The sequence below is a fragment of the Parasteatoda tepidariorum genome, chromosome 5 (genome assembly GCF_982258835.1).
Source record: "Parasteatoda tepidariorum strain Cologne lab strain chromosome 5, Ptep-v5.0, whole genome shotgun sequence".
In the NCBI taxonomy this organism is placed as follows: domain Eukaryota; kingdom Metazoa; phylum Arthropoda; class Arachnida; order Araneae; family Theridiidae; genus Parasteatoda; species Parasteatoda tepidariorum.
The window spans coordinates 79,513,947-79,528,807 of record NC_141759.1 but is presented as its reverse complement, the minus strand read 5'-3'; the positions used below and the strand labels follow the sequence as shown (position 1 = coordinate 79,528,807).

The following is a 14,861-nucleotide window of genomic DNA, read 5'->3' as shown; positions in this document are numbered from 1 at the left end:
TTAATTGCCATTAATAATATTTAGCTACGCTATGGTCAGTAGAGATAATAAATTTTGTTCTTTAACACTTACTGACATGCTGGCTGACATTCCATTCCGCAATCTTTGACAATATCAGAATTCGTTTTTTCAATACCTATGGAATTAGATTAATTTTCTTAGCAAGAAATATATGTTTTTGTTTTATTAACTTTATATGTGTACTAGATAAATCAAAATAAATGTTAGACGTACCAAATGCACAAAGCTCTTCTTGATGTGGGGAGTAAGAAATATATTCATCAATACAATCATTTTTTGCTTTCAACTTATTCAGTTTACAGTGTTCTATGCAAGTCTGAAATAATAAAACGAAACGAATTTAATTTTTATGAAGTTACAGTATACATGGGTGCCACTCTTTTGTCCTGAGGACTGAAATTAGTCTTGAGAAAGGATCCACATACCTGCCAACTTTTAATCCCTCCCATTATCATTTTTCCCAGTGGTATTAAAATGGAATTAAAACTTCAATTTTAAGCAAACAAATACGTTGTATTTGAGAAAACTTAAGCTGTCGATCATGGTAGTAACGCATATTAATATATGTGTTTAATTTTTGTAAGAATAGTGGTGATCAAAATCATCTAAAAATTAAATTTTTTAAAGAAAAAATAGTGTATACATACTACCACTTTAAATATGAAAATAAAATCTTCCGGAAAATCCGGAAGAGTTGGCAGGTATGGATCCAATTGATTAAATTCAGTCCTCCTTTCAATATATATATTTCCATTTTGTTTTTTAAATTAAGTTTTCAAAAAAAAATTTTTTTTTTTCCTTATGAAAGTCTTAAAAAAAAATCAGTTAAAATAAATAAAAATAATTACTCATTTTTTAAAAAAAAATTTATATTGAGGATTCTGTCCCGAGGACTGAAATTAGTCTTGAGAAAGGGTCCAGTTTATTAAATTAAGTTTTCAACAAAAAAAATTTTTTCCTTATGAAAGTCTTAAAAAAATTCAGTTAAAATAAATAAAAATAATTACTTATTTTTTTTAAAAAAAAAAATTTATATTGAGGATTCTGTCCTGAGGACTGAAATTAGTCTTGAGAAAGGGTCCAGTTGATTAAATTCAGTCCTCCTTTCAATATATATTTTCATTTTGTTTTTTAAATTAAGTTTTCAACAAAAAATTTTTTCCCTTATGAAAGTCTTAAAAAAATTTCAGTTAAAATAAATTAAAATAATTTTATATTGAGGATTCTGTCCTGAGGACTGAAATTAGTCTTGAGAAAGGGTCCAGTTTATTAAATTCAGTCCTTATTTCAATATATATTTCCATTTTGTTTTTTAAATTAAGTTTTCAAAAAAAAAAAAAATGTTTTTTTTCCTTATGAAAGTCTTAAAAAAAATTTCAGTTAAAATAAATAAAAATAATTACTTTTTTTTTTAGAAAAAAACATTGTTATTCTTATATTGAGGATTATTGACTAAACTTGTGTAAATAAAATTTGTATTGTTAAATCAGAATCTACTAAAGTTTTAATTGTTTTTCTGGACATTTTGAAATGCTGGACAAAATTAAAATTAATTTCTAAAAAATGATTTTGGAAAAGACATTAATGATACTATGAAAAAAAAAATTTTGACCAAAAAAAATCTTAAGATTTCCATGCAGGCCATATTTACGTGTATTATACTGACGTCTGTGGAAACTTAGAAACACTACTAAGTATTAATTTTCTGTAAAAATATGTTTGAATATATTACCTCAACCTCTTAAATTAGTCTTTATATGTTTGCAATTGAAATAAGTTCAATACTTTGCTAACTCTTAGAATTAGTAAAAATTACATTTTAACTTGTTTTTTCGCTCTTTTGCCAAGTAAAATGAAAAAGCCACAGTTTAAGTGTCATAGACTTGAAGCAAATCTATAATTTTAAACTACCATCTTGCTGTGCAAAATTAAATGTGCTTTAGAATGGACAAATAACTGAAATATTTTAAATTGTATTAAACTTTTTTTTTTTTAGAAAATCAACATTTAGGTGACATTTTTCCACCTAGAAGAAAATTATCTAAACCATTGTCTTATTCTCATTTTTTTTTTTTTAAATTTTTTTTACGAGACCACAAATGCTTTTTATTTTCTCAAAACAGCCCCTTTTTTTTCCATATTGACATTTTGCGCCATCTTCAAAATAGAAATAAAGGGTTGCTGGTCAAATATAGGCTAAACTTGACCTAGCAGTCATGAGTAACTGTTGCAAAGTGACAGCAATTATGAAAATAGCATATTTTTTGTAAGAAAAAAAGAAACATTTTATGCAATGATAGTCTCATAAAACAGCCTTAAAGTGAGCAAATTTTGTTATACAGTCAAACCCCGCTATAGTGAACCTTCAAGGGACCGAAATTTCGGTTCACTATAACCGGGAGTTCACTATATCTGTTACGCAGGCAATTTCACTAATGGTTCCCAAACTCCTCCCTTTTATTACATTATATTCATATAAATGACTGAAAAATATTATGCAGTAGCAAAAAATGTGTTATTTTTCATCACTCTTCGTCTCGCGTTCGAATAAAAATTAGTAATCTTTAGCTGATGAGCAATCCTCAACATCAGATATGGAAACACTTCCCGACTCTCAGATAATTTTTCCTGAATTTCTGTTATTCCGCTTTCTAAACCTGTCTAACCTGCCATTCGAGCGCATAAAAGTAGTTTCTATAGATGGTTTTAAAAATCGGTATATGTATTTATTTTGAAGTAGAAATTTCAAAATTATTACAAAGAAAACGGGGGGGGGGGGAATTAGTCGAAGACAGAAAAAAGTTCATTATATCCAACTTCCTCACTTTTTTGGTTCACTATATCCACTAAAAATAACATTGTACGTGTATAGCAAGGCACGGGACCGAGCATTTCGTTCATTATATCCGGGAGTTCACTATAGCGGGGTTTGACTGTAATTTACCCACCTACGAGAAAGTAAAAAATAATTTGCTAATTCCTTTCTTTCCCCTGTTTTTTGATATGTTATTTTTCATCAATCACGATTGTAAGTTAGAGGCATGATGAATAATTTTTTCCTCTCTTATTTTACCAATTAATTAACAGTAAGAGTGGTTATTGTACTGACTGCTTTGTAGATTTTGAATTGTGAAACTCATATTTTTCTGCTGAAACAACTAATCTAATGATCCCAATTTTTTAAACTTTTTTTCATTTTTTAAATTTTACTAATGGTGTCAGTCACAAAGGCTAAAAGTTTTCTTTTTTTTTTTCAGATTTAATGTAATTGATGGACTATAAAAAGCATGGTTTATTCTCTATTTTTTTTATCCGTTACTCATTCATTATAAAATAATAGTTTAGATCTATTTTTGCCCCAATTGATTGCACAATAGCAGTTGTGTGAGTGTGAGAATCCAACTTAAATTTCAAAATTTGTATTTATACGCTTAAAATAACAACAAAAAAAAATGAAAAAAAAAAGTTCCCAGTAATTTTGTAAGCTAAGATTTCAGCTTAATTTGAAAAATGTAATATTCCAAAAAGTAAAGTTATTGAAATTTGCATTAACTTCCCCCCCCCCCAAATCTACCTGTTGACAACTTCAGAAAAACTAATTTTGCATTAATGCGACGAAAGCAATATGCACCAACACGAAAATTCAACAACAACAAAAAATTTTTTTCCCCATAAATGCTCTGAATTCAGAGTATTTTCGAATTGTTTAATAAAAAGTGAAGATATTCTGTGATTGAATTAATTTCAGGTTGTCGAGTTTTACTCAAGATTTGAATGGCTTTTAACTTCAATTCCTGCATAGTGGAAACAATTTATACAAATCGCAAAAACTATATAAAATGGTAAAAATGTATGCAAAAATCAATTTTCAGATAAAAATTTATTGATAAATTTATTATTAAATAAAATTAATTATCACATTGAATAAAAAGTTTGAAGTTTTTACCATCTCGTCAAGAGGTCCTGTTCCATTGTTTTCTCTCCATAATTTAATATAGTCTGTACAATTAGTGTTGTATGGATACGGAAGTCTTATTATTTCAGTCTACAAAAAGAAAGTACTTTTAGTAATCTATGGTTAATATACAGGATAACCCGTGTGTAAAAGGAATTTTACACACAGTAGAATTCCTTCTACACACAAAATTTGTAATTCTTCTCTACCCCTGTGTAAAAGGAAATTCTACCTCATTCCTTTTTTTTTTCTTTTTAGAATGCAGTAATTTATGCTCAGTAAGAGTAAATGCAGTAAGTTGTTATCACAATTATGATAAATAATTTTCAATAAAGATGAGATTTTAAACATTATAATATATTCGATTGTTAAAAAAAAAAGGTGAAAAGCGTTTAATATAGAGATTTTTTTAAGTTTAGTCTCATCAGGTTATTAAACTGGTTTCAGATAATTTTTTTTAAATCATACGTCAAGTTTTGATAACGTTCTTATTTTTTCGTTATTAACAATCGAGCTTCTATTTTTGCGCAAATGATGTACAAGCAAGAAAAAATAAGAACGTTATCAAAACTTGACGTATGATTTTAAAAAAAAGGCGAGCTTTTTTTTTTTAACACAAAAACAGTGTCATCGTGTATTTCTCCTCATAAAGAATATGCGTTTTATTTATTTTTTTCAAATTTGAAACTATCTAGCATCCTTCATTAAATTCATTTTTGTTTAGCCCAGATTATGACGTTTGTAAAAAGTATTTTTTCAGATTTTAAATATGCTTAAAAAATGCACTAAAACGTTAAATTAAAAACTTAGTTCCTATCTATAATCGTTACTGGAACGATTCATTTTTTAAATGAAATTCTATTTGAGCGTTCTAAGGTGTAATCATCACAAACAAGTTTTCAAACTTTGAATTATTTCTGTTAAAGAATCCAAATTAAAATGACCTTGTTTCAACCTTTGCTCAAAGGTTTTTTTATATTTTAACCCCCCTTCACTCAATAATAATTTGTAATTTTTCATGTTTCAACAGGGCATTTGTTTAAATATTGTTTTGCAATCACTAATGTGTTTACAATTTTATTTAATTTTTTGGTAAAAATTCTAAGAAGTCATTAATTGGCTGTTAAATCGGACCACCTTATGTTTCTTCAAAAGCGGCTGTTTATGAAAATGATGATTTCATCTGTATATTTGAATAACAAATAATTGCAGAGTGTTTACTGATCATCGATTTTAGAACGTAATCATGATCAACTACTATAAGAAACTCGCGTAATTACAAACATAGTAATTTTAACTTCTTTTATGATTACAATTGCATCCATTTTAAAATTGCATCCGCATTTAAAATACTATGGATGGTGTTTTCAATAGAAATGTAAACAATCTCGAGCTCGGGACCTACTCTAGTTCCGGTTAAAAAGTTTGCAGCTGCTTACTACATGTTATTGATAGGCGATGTTTTCAAACGGATAATTTTGTTTTCAATAAAAGAAATAAATTAGATAATTTCTGAGCTCAAATCTGCCGTCTTTCATAAGATATTAATGTTATTATGTAATTCTGGGGAGTTTGGAGTGAAAATGTGTTTTAGTTATTTTGTTATTTATTATTAAAAAAGGTGACATGGTTGCTAGATTTTGAATAACTCGCTTTTGTGGCAGTCTTGATTTGGCCTCTTTCCATTTGTTTATTACTGTTTGTTCGTGTTGCAAGCTGTGCACCATCTTACGTTAGTGTTAGCACTTTTAGTATTGTAAACACAAGTATTGTTAGCATTGTAAACATAAGTAATAAGTAATCAAATACATTGTTTGCAAGAATCTCAAAACACAATGATGCCAAATGGCTTTAAAATACAACTGAAACAGTAACCCGGAAATTTAGGCAGTCCCAAGCTTGCAGCGTTCCCTAATGTAGAAAACACCATCCATTATTTTTGTTATTTTTTGCGACATAAAACTATATAGTGTGGTTTATTGAGGAAAATATAAATAAATGTCATTAAATATACAACTTAGACATTACAATGATTACCTATTATCAAAGAACTAAGAATCGATTAAGAAATTCAGAGGCTGTATGCCAAATTGCCAGGGTACTTATTGCCACTCCGAGTAATCTTGGACCAAATACATTTTTTGTTTAAGTATGCAAAATGTTTTTTAATAATTTATGACATAAGAGAATTCAAGTTTATTTAAATAATTTCTCATAAATTATCGATGATTTTTAAAAAGAAGAGACATTTTCCAATAGCCTAGGTCTGGGTCTCTAAGGCCTTAAAAAGACGCTATAGCACGGGAGAAACCCTTCATGTCTAATTTTATTTCAGCTACAGAAATAATTTTAAGTATGTATGGTTGACCGTGTAAAACTGATGGCGCTAGGGGCTTAAATTCGTCGTACGACTTCTGATTGATTTTTACGCCTAAGCTTGGAAAATCGTGCCATTTAATATTAGTATACTTGTAGTGTTCACAATATTACGCGTTCTTTGAATATAGCCTTCAACGAAACAAAATTTAGAAGACCCTAGAAGCATGCTACCCAAAAAACAACTGCCGGCAATATTTTACATGATTACAGCCAAATAAGGGATTACACTCCAAACGTAGCAAACCTTATTCTTTATTTATATTGCAATATTAATTTTCATAAATTTGTTTTAGGCTGACGGTCACTTAGAATTTATAAATTACAAAAAATTCTTATAAATGGTAAACTTTTGCTCAAATTTATACAAAAATCACTATAATAAAGCTTGTCCACACATTGCGTTAAGCATAACATAAGCGGAGGGATGCACCGGAAATTTTCTAAATTTCTTCCAGTTTTAGAAAGCTTGTTATTTTACACATTCAATCAACCATCCATCATAGAAAAAGTGACCAAGTAAATCACAAAGTTTCAAATTCTAAAAAAAAATTTTTTTTTTTTTTTTTTTTTTTTTTTTTTTTTTTTTTTTTTAAATAATATTAAATGGCAAACAAATTATGTTTCTATTTTGTATTTTTTAAATTATGTTTCTATTTTTATTCTAGGTTTACCAGCACTAGCTTTTCTCATAACTTAATATTTTAAAATACTAATGGAGGCAAAACAGAAACAAAACATGTTAAGTCTCTCCCAAAGTTAATCTCCAAACACGGCCCAACCGCCAGACAACGCACTTAAAACACTACAACATCGCGATAGAACAGAAAAAGAACCACCCTTTAATACAAAAATAATAAAAATGAATTTACAAAAGCAATGACTTTAGGGTAAGATGATCAGATATACATATAAACCACAATTTGAGGACGAATAAACGGAAAGTCCTTGAATAACATAACTATTCAAAACATTCGTATGTTTATGGAAAATATTAATCTTTGTGGGCAACCAAGATTTTTTTTATAAGATAACTAATATCAGGTACAGAAACTTCTGCACCAAACTTATTACTAAGCAGTTTTGAAATATTCTGCATCTGAATACATGTAAAAGGAAGTAATACATTATTATAAAAATTTGTTAATATTATGCTTAAAATTATTTGAAGACAAGCATGGCATTTTTATCTGTAAGTTTTAGCTTAGTGCCTTTACGTTTGCATTCTCTGTAAGGCAACGTTATCTTGTTTAACAAAAATTTGCGTATTTCTGATTCTTTTTTAACAACATATTTTATTGCATATAGAAAAGATTGTGTACTTTCGTAGAAATTTGAAGACACTTGTTAAATTTTGGTGAAATTTCAGCTTAGAAAAATCCTGAATGTTTTTGAGGATAACTAAAGAAATTCAAGGATAACTTAAAATTTAAGAACGTCTGATCACCCCTAGCTTAAGGTAAATCAGACACTGCATAGGACATACGTATACTTGATGTCGTTGATCATGATTAATTGCTATCACTATTCAAGCAATTGATTTCTAGTATAATTGATCATTTTAATAAATCATACGTTGAACAGCAAACTAGTTTTTTTAGAGAGTATTAAGTAAAAAGATCTTACCATCGATACATATGACATGTATCTATAACCTCCATTTAAGATGAAGCCATCCAGAAATGGATTGACCAGATGCTTGCGATCATGTATGACTGCATAGATGAAAACTGGCTCGGAATGTGAGAAATAATCTTCCGGGAAGGTGTTGAGTTCTACTGAAAAATCTGCAGCACGGAAATTTTTGAATAAATATTTAAGTTAAAACTTTTAGTAAAAGCATAAAAATGTACAGTGCGGGTGGGATAAAGTACATCTAGTGACTGATTGTTTACTTGCTGAGATGCAATCTTCATGTTATGAGGGATAAATCTAAATGTTTTAATAACTTATTGCCTACAATATTTTAAGTTACGAAATCATACTTTTTCTAAATTGGCCTATTTTTTGTAGAATTATTATTTTTTACAAACCTATTGTAAGTGTTAAAAGCAAACTGAAAATACATTCCTTATAACTAAGTTAGTAAGTTAATATTTTGAGTATTTCGCCGCTGTGGGCCACTGGGCAAATCAGGTGATGAAGTTTAATGCTCCTCAGTTTCGTGACCATCGACATGCTTATGGCAAAGCAGCAACGTAATATTGCCCACAACTGTGACACTACTTAAGTGAATGAACGTTTGCTCACAATTATTATATGACAGATTATTTTTATTTGATTGATGATGTATTAAAACAATTAATCACTCTGGTATTAAAATATTCTAAAAACAAACAAATAACGATTGAGTGAAGGTGATAAATCTGTAATATCAAACTGAGAGTAAGTAATGACGTAGTATACACATGAGGAATAATTGATTAAATATTGAGAAACGAAATTGCTAATATTTAATGACGTACTATAAAGATGAGATCCTTCTGACATTAAAATATCTTAAACTGATAACACATAATGATGTAATATAAACATGATACATCCATCTAAAAATAAAAGGCTAAATAAATATCAGTTGTCATTTCTTTTGTAGCTCTACAGCCTGTTGCAGGCCAAAGCTGTCCTTAAAAGTTTTTTTCCATCAGAAATTAACAGTTTTTAAACTGTTGACCCCAATTCCATGCAACGTTTTCTCAACTCCACCAAGGTGATTGGACTATTTGTCTTCCTTTTTCCATCACATTTTTGAAATGTCACTTTTTTTGTTGGATTTAAATCATAGTATCTGTAAATATGCCCAAGCCATCTTAATTGATATACCTTTATAATTTTCGCAACATTTGGTTCTCTGAATTTGATATAAAATTCGTTATTACAGCGGATCTTCAATACTTTTATCTTTGACAGCACCAAATATTTTTCGTTCAAATATTAATCCCTTTTCACTTCATTTCTGAAAACTAAATAATAAATTATTAATCCCTCTGTCCACAACGCTCTGGCAGTTGAATTTAGTCACGAGAAAAGAATACATCATAGAATAACATTATAAAAAGAACATAGGATGATTTTTCTTTGTAATATGTGAGAGCCAGCATTGTTTTAGAACAGTCTTATTAAGTAATGGGGAATCTCTTAGATGCGCAATTGTAATCAGAACGACGATCAACGTTTTGGTAGTTTTTCAAAACCTTTGGCTCCGAAACCAAATATATAGCCATCGTGATGGCTATATCTGGCCTACTAAATTGCCTTTCTTGTACGAAGAAAAAATACTGAGAATCAATCTTCTAATGCCAACGGAATCGCATCCTGATTTCTGCAATCTTATTTCTATCGGTTGATTGTTTCTATTGCTTAATGGAAACAACCTATCGAAATGAGGTCATATAAATCAAAAACGCATTTTTATCAAAAATACGAATTCGCATTCAGAAAAAATCTACTTTATTTCTCCCATGCAACAGAGAAAAAATAGTGTACAATGATAAAATAGAGTAAAAATCTTCCTAATCAGAAAAGATTTTTACTCTATTTTATCATCGTACAAAATTCTTTTTGCCGCATAGAGGGAAAATAAAGTCGATCATTACTGGATATGGAATAAGTAGATTTGATTAAAAGGACTTTTGTATTACATTGACTGAAGGTGAGTCTTAATCTCTTCGAAAGGGGCAAATTAAAAGGTGGAAAAAACATCCATGTCTATTTATAGAATAAGTCAGATTATCGGCTTGTATTTATTTATTTTAGCAAGAAAATATTAAGCTAATTGAAAAAGGTTAGAAAGGGAAATTTCAAGTGTATTTTGAAGGTAGGCATCATCAAGGGCGCCGGCAGAATAATATAAAAGGGGGTGCAACCCTCTAACAAACTAACCCCCCCCCCCAAAAAAAAAAATTTTTAAAATAATCTGTTATTACATTTTGTTTTGTTATTACATATACTTTCATCTGTTAAATTTTTTCAAGATACATTTCTTCATTTTTAACAAGATATTTTTAAAAAAAAGTACTAATTTACGTGGTACGAAATATGGAGGAATAGAGAAAATTCTTATGAATCCCTCGTATACATCGATTTAGTTATTGAGGCCACACCGTTTTATCCAGCTGTAGCGGAGACAATCAAAATTGGCCTAACTCTTCCAGCTACTAAGTGCACTATTGAATGCACTTTTAGTACAATGCGACGTATTAAAACATGGAATCGGTCTATAATGTCTCACGAGAGATTAAGTTAACAAGACGATTACAATTCTTGTTTGATTAAACAAAAATTTAATTGTTATGTATCAATAATTACTTATTTGTTTTTGAATAAAAAAAATTTTAATAAAATTTTTTTATGCTCTTTAATTGTTTAAAAAAAAAACCAGGGGGGTGCAAGTGCACCCCGCTGCCGGCGCCCTTGGGCATCATAAGGATTGAGAATTGCATAGCTATGTCATTACGCGCAGCCAGAGTCACCAACTTCTATTAAAGACTGTCTGCTCGTTCGCATTTAAACCGGTACTTTTATTTATCTAAATTATTTTAATTTTATGTTTTCTAATAATTCTTATCGAAGATGGTGGTAAAATATGCCCAGAAATAGTTGTTTCGTCATAATTTTCTGATTTGAAGACCAATGGGGTGAATTCGATAAATTGACCTCCAAATCATTAAATTCTCTATACTATGTAGAGTTGAAAAGCAAAGATAGCGCCTACTTGGTAAAAATGAATTCTATAAAAACTAATAATAACGGTCAACGAATTTTTATTTTCAAAAATTTTACAACAAATGAGCAACCACTAGCTACAATAAAGTCTTTCAATCGGCGATCGAGTGAACTTTGGAAGATTCCTGATATATTTCTATCGTCTGCAGCCGAGATAATTGGCGATCGAAATGGGCTGCAGGTGGCGTAGAGCAGAACTCTTTTCCTATGGCAACACTTCACATGCTTTCCCCATTAGCGTGTGGAAAGTCATAGAGGAAGGAAGTACGTTAGTTTCTCTCTTGATTTTCATATAGATTGAAATCTTTTAACTTGAAAAACTATATGGAACTGAAAACTACATTAAACATAGTTCTAAAGAAAAGTATTATGGAAATTTTAAAAAATATTCTTATTAAATAAAAAGGATAAATATTAAGAAAAGGGAAAATATCGTAGTACATTCCCATACAACTGAAAAGAGGAGGAGAGGGAAGGGAGAAGGGCTAAAGGCATGAAACCGGTCTCCCCCCAGATGGCGTATTCGAGTGTTGCGATCGCGAATAATAAATCCTATCGGACAGCACTGTGCTCTGGAGTATTGCACCCCTAGCTTTTTAACTTAGTTTTTTCGTTAAACCATAAACTCAAGTGTAACTTTTAATTTCTCATTACTAAGCTTACGGATACTCCCTTGGGAGTATACCACCAAAGCTTTGACTCCTAACATAGCTAGCAGTAGGACAACAGTGTAAAATTAATTCTACTATTGCTTCTGTATTTCACTCATTCTGACCATTTATACTGCTATTATCTTAGCTGCCCACGGACTCTACTATAGATGAAAGTGTCATGTGACCGCTCCACGGGCAGGGAGTCTGTAATCAACTTCAATCTAAATCTGCTTGAGAATTACCACTTCTGCAGGATTGTACGAACATCCCGCAGAAGCGGTATAAATGCATATGTTACGGCCAAAGCCCGAAGTCCGGTCACTTCGCGAATTGGCCGGCCGTTTCACACTTTGGCCATACCTCTCTGTCAAAGTGCGATGTAATTGAAACGATCAGTGAATATTCTACTTTGGCCGGCCATTTCGCGAAGTGGCCATGATGTTCCGACCAAAACGCGATGTGCTCATTCAAGAATGCCCGGTAGGAGGCGCATTTGCAATTCGGGCGGGAATGTCCACGTGGCGACATTTGTCTGCTGCTTCTCGATTCTTCCATAGCAATTTCACTGTGAGGTGAGTGCTGTTTTCCTCGTATTTTTATAGTATTATCTTCTAATATAAAAAATAGACAAGTTTTTAAATTGAAATTTAATTTTTTACTTTGTCTCAAATGGCCACATCTCACAGCTGTTAGCTGTGGGTAAAGAATGAAGTTATGGTTATAAGGAGCCAATAATACGTGCCATGTTTTTTTTTCCTTCCAACTTTGGCTGGTCTTCCCATGCCACTTCGCGATCTGGCCGGCCAATTCTCGAAATCAAGAAAAGATCGGACATTGGCCAGCCGATTTACAGCGTTCTTAGCCATTTCGCGATTTGGCCGTAACACATATAAGCTTTCACTGCATTTGAATATTGCTACTTATTAGCTACAAATAGCAATTGGACGACAGGTTTTGCAAAAGGCAATATTTCAGCCACTCCTGATTTCTTTGTAACTCCACACTTTAGAATTAAAGTTGTTTGTTTTGGCATATTACAATATGAGTTAAAACTCAATTGAAATATGGTGAAAGGAATACCATCTTAGATTAAAGCCGTTTCGGTACTATACAAGTATGGAACCAACATCTGTGACTCACCTATTTATACAGAATATATACATTGCTTTTTTACCTTGGTATACTCCTACACAAAGATAATCTCCCCCACCCCTCCTTTAATTTCAGACTTCTGTTTGTTTAAGGTTTGTTCTTTTATTACCTCTAGAACGGTGACTGGAATTTTGAAGACCTTTTGTATTACATGCAATTTTATTTCCGAACAAGATGATTCTGATTATTGGATTATCATACTCTTTACTAAAATATCGCTTAAATCGTTCATACTCAACTACATTTAAGTATTTTTTTATAATTAGGATTAATATTTGGTGTACTTTCCTAGTACAAGTCAAACACCTAATGTAAGTAATAAGGCTCTGTTCACTAGATTTAAATTTAAAATCAACCTGTGTATTTTAGTAAAAAGTTTAATTATAACATGAAAAAAGGGCTAGCAACAAAGCACTTCCGATTGTCAGTTCTTCCTAAAATTACCATTTTCTAAAATTAAAAAAAATTCTGCAATAAAATAAATTATTATTTGTTAGAGCTTCTAAAGTCAGTGGAGATCGTCATAATCTGTATAGTTGAAATGTAAGTTTAATAATTGGAATAAAATAATTTTGTTTTCTATTAGAAAAGTAGCTGCCTAAAATTCATGTACTGTTTATTTAACTTTTTTAGTGCCAATTGGATGCAATAAATTTGATTAGTTATATAGTCTCAACGTGTTTATTTTCTGATTTTAAGTGCCAAAAGACAATTAAAAGCGAAAGTTTTGAATCAATGCCGTTCCAGGCTGAAGCCTGGATTCAATTGAATCATTGTAGTACTTAAATCTTTCGTTCTCTACAACATGTAGCATGTAAATAACTGCTGCCAAACTAGCACTCTTTAGTGAAAAGCTAAACCAAAACCACCAATCCGGCGTCATCTTAAGTTTTCCTATTTGCAAATCATATTTCGTCTTTTCGAGTTCTACCTTTTTCCCTGGTGGAGTGTTGTGCATTTTGCTTAAGACTGGTAACTCTTTAATCAGCATTCTATTTCTTCCTATTTTCCCGTTACTCATGCTTTCACAGTTTGTTTGTTTATGTTTCCGCGATAAAAAAGATTCAGACTCTGAATCGAGTGTTTTGGTATTATTTATGACTTCAGTATAACCGCGATCTTTTTTTGCGCGATTTGTTGATCGCTGTTGCTTTTGTGATGGAGGCATTTCGGAATCCAAACAATCTGTGTTTCGATTGAGTATCTTGGTATTATTTATGACACCAGTATCAACGCGGTCTTCTTTTTTTCCGTGGTTTTTTGATTGCCGCTGCTTTTGTGATGAAGGCATTTTGGATACGCAGTAGACTGTGTCTTCCCTGGCGACATCAAAATTGGGACAACTTTGCGATTTCCTCAATGTATTTTTGCCCCTTTTTATTTTAGGCTTAGAATTGCCCTTACTTGCTCTCTCTTGTGGTATCCCATGAAGTTTTGTAAGTTTCAGCAAACGCTTCTCAAATATATATCGTGTCGCCGGCGAAATAGGACCAACATTTTCTCCAAAATCATTAAAAGCTGTTCGCAATTCTTCATCTGTTAACAAAATTATTTTATCCATCTAGAAAAGTTGGAGCTGTACGGGTCAAAAAATTCCAAATTCATTTTTTTTTAAATGGTAAACTAGCTGAGAAATGGAAGAAAATTTGTCTGCAAAAATTAGTGTTTAGAACAGCCTCACAAAGTTCCATGCTTTTCATTTAGAGTATTCACGTGACCGATTCTCTTATTGGTTCGCGCAAGTACATATTATTTATAGTCTATAAATTAAGAGTGAGATATGGCAACAGTCTTATGTACAAAACGATAGAATAAATAAGGAAGCTACATTAATGGAAATATAGAGCTATAAGCTAATGCAAAGAGCTCGTCGCACTCTTCTACAATCTAAATCAAAAAAAGAGATAGCTGAAAAATAAGGGCACTGTCATATTGTAAAAAATAATTCCTCCTATTTAAATTTATGTTCAGTTGTCTTCGTC

General features: G+C 30.9%; 1 protein-coding gene across 6 annotated transcripts in view; it reads right to left on the bottom strand.

Moving 5' to 3' along the window:
* LOC107437484 (uncharacterized) overlaps positions 1-14,861 on the bottom strand; it is a 104,733-nt gene that overhangs the window by 9,722 nt on the left and 80,150 nt on the right. For all 6 annotated transcript variants that reach the window (XM_043046922.3, XM_087164380.1, XM_087164379.1 and 3 more), the window contains 4 exons: positions 7,979-8,139; positions 3,968-4,066; positions 235-337; positions 73-136 (listed from right to left, as the gene is read on the bottom strand). In XM_043046922.3, the coding sequence (XP_042902856.2) occupies positions 73-136; positions 235-337; positions 3,968-4,066; positions 7,979-8,139 (427 nt within the window). The remainder of the gene's footprint in view (positions 1-72; positions 137-234; positions 338-3,967; positions 4,067-7,978; positions 8,140-14,861) is intronic.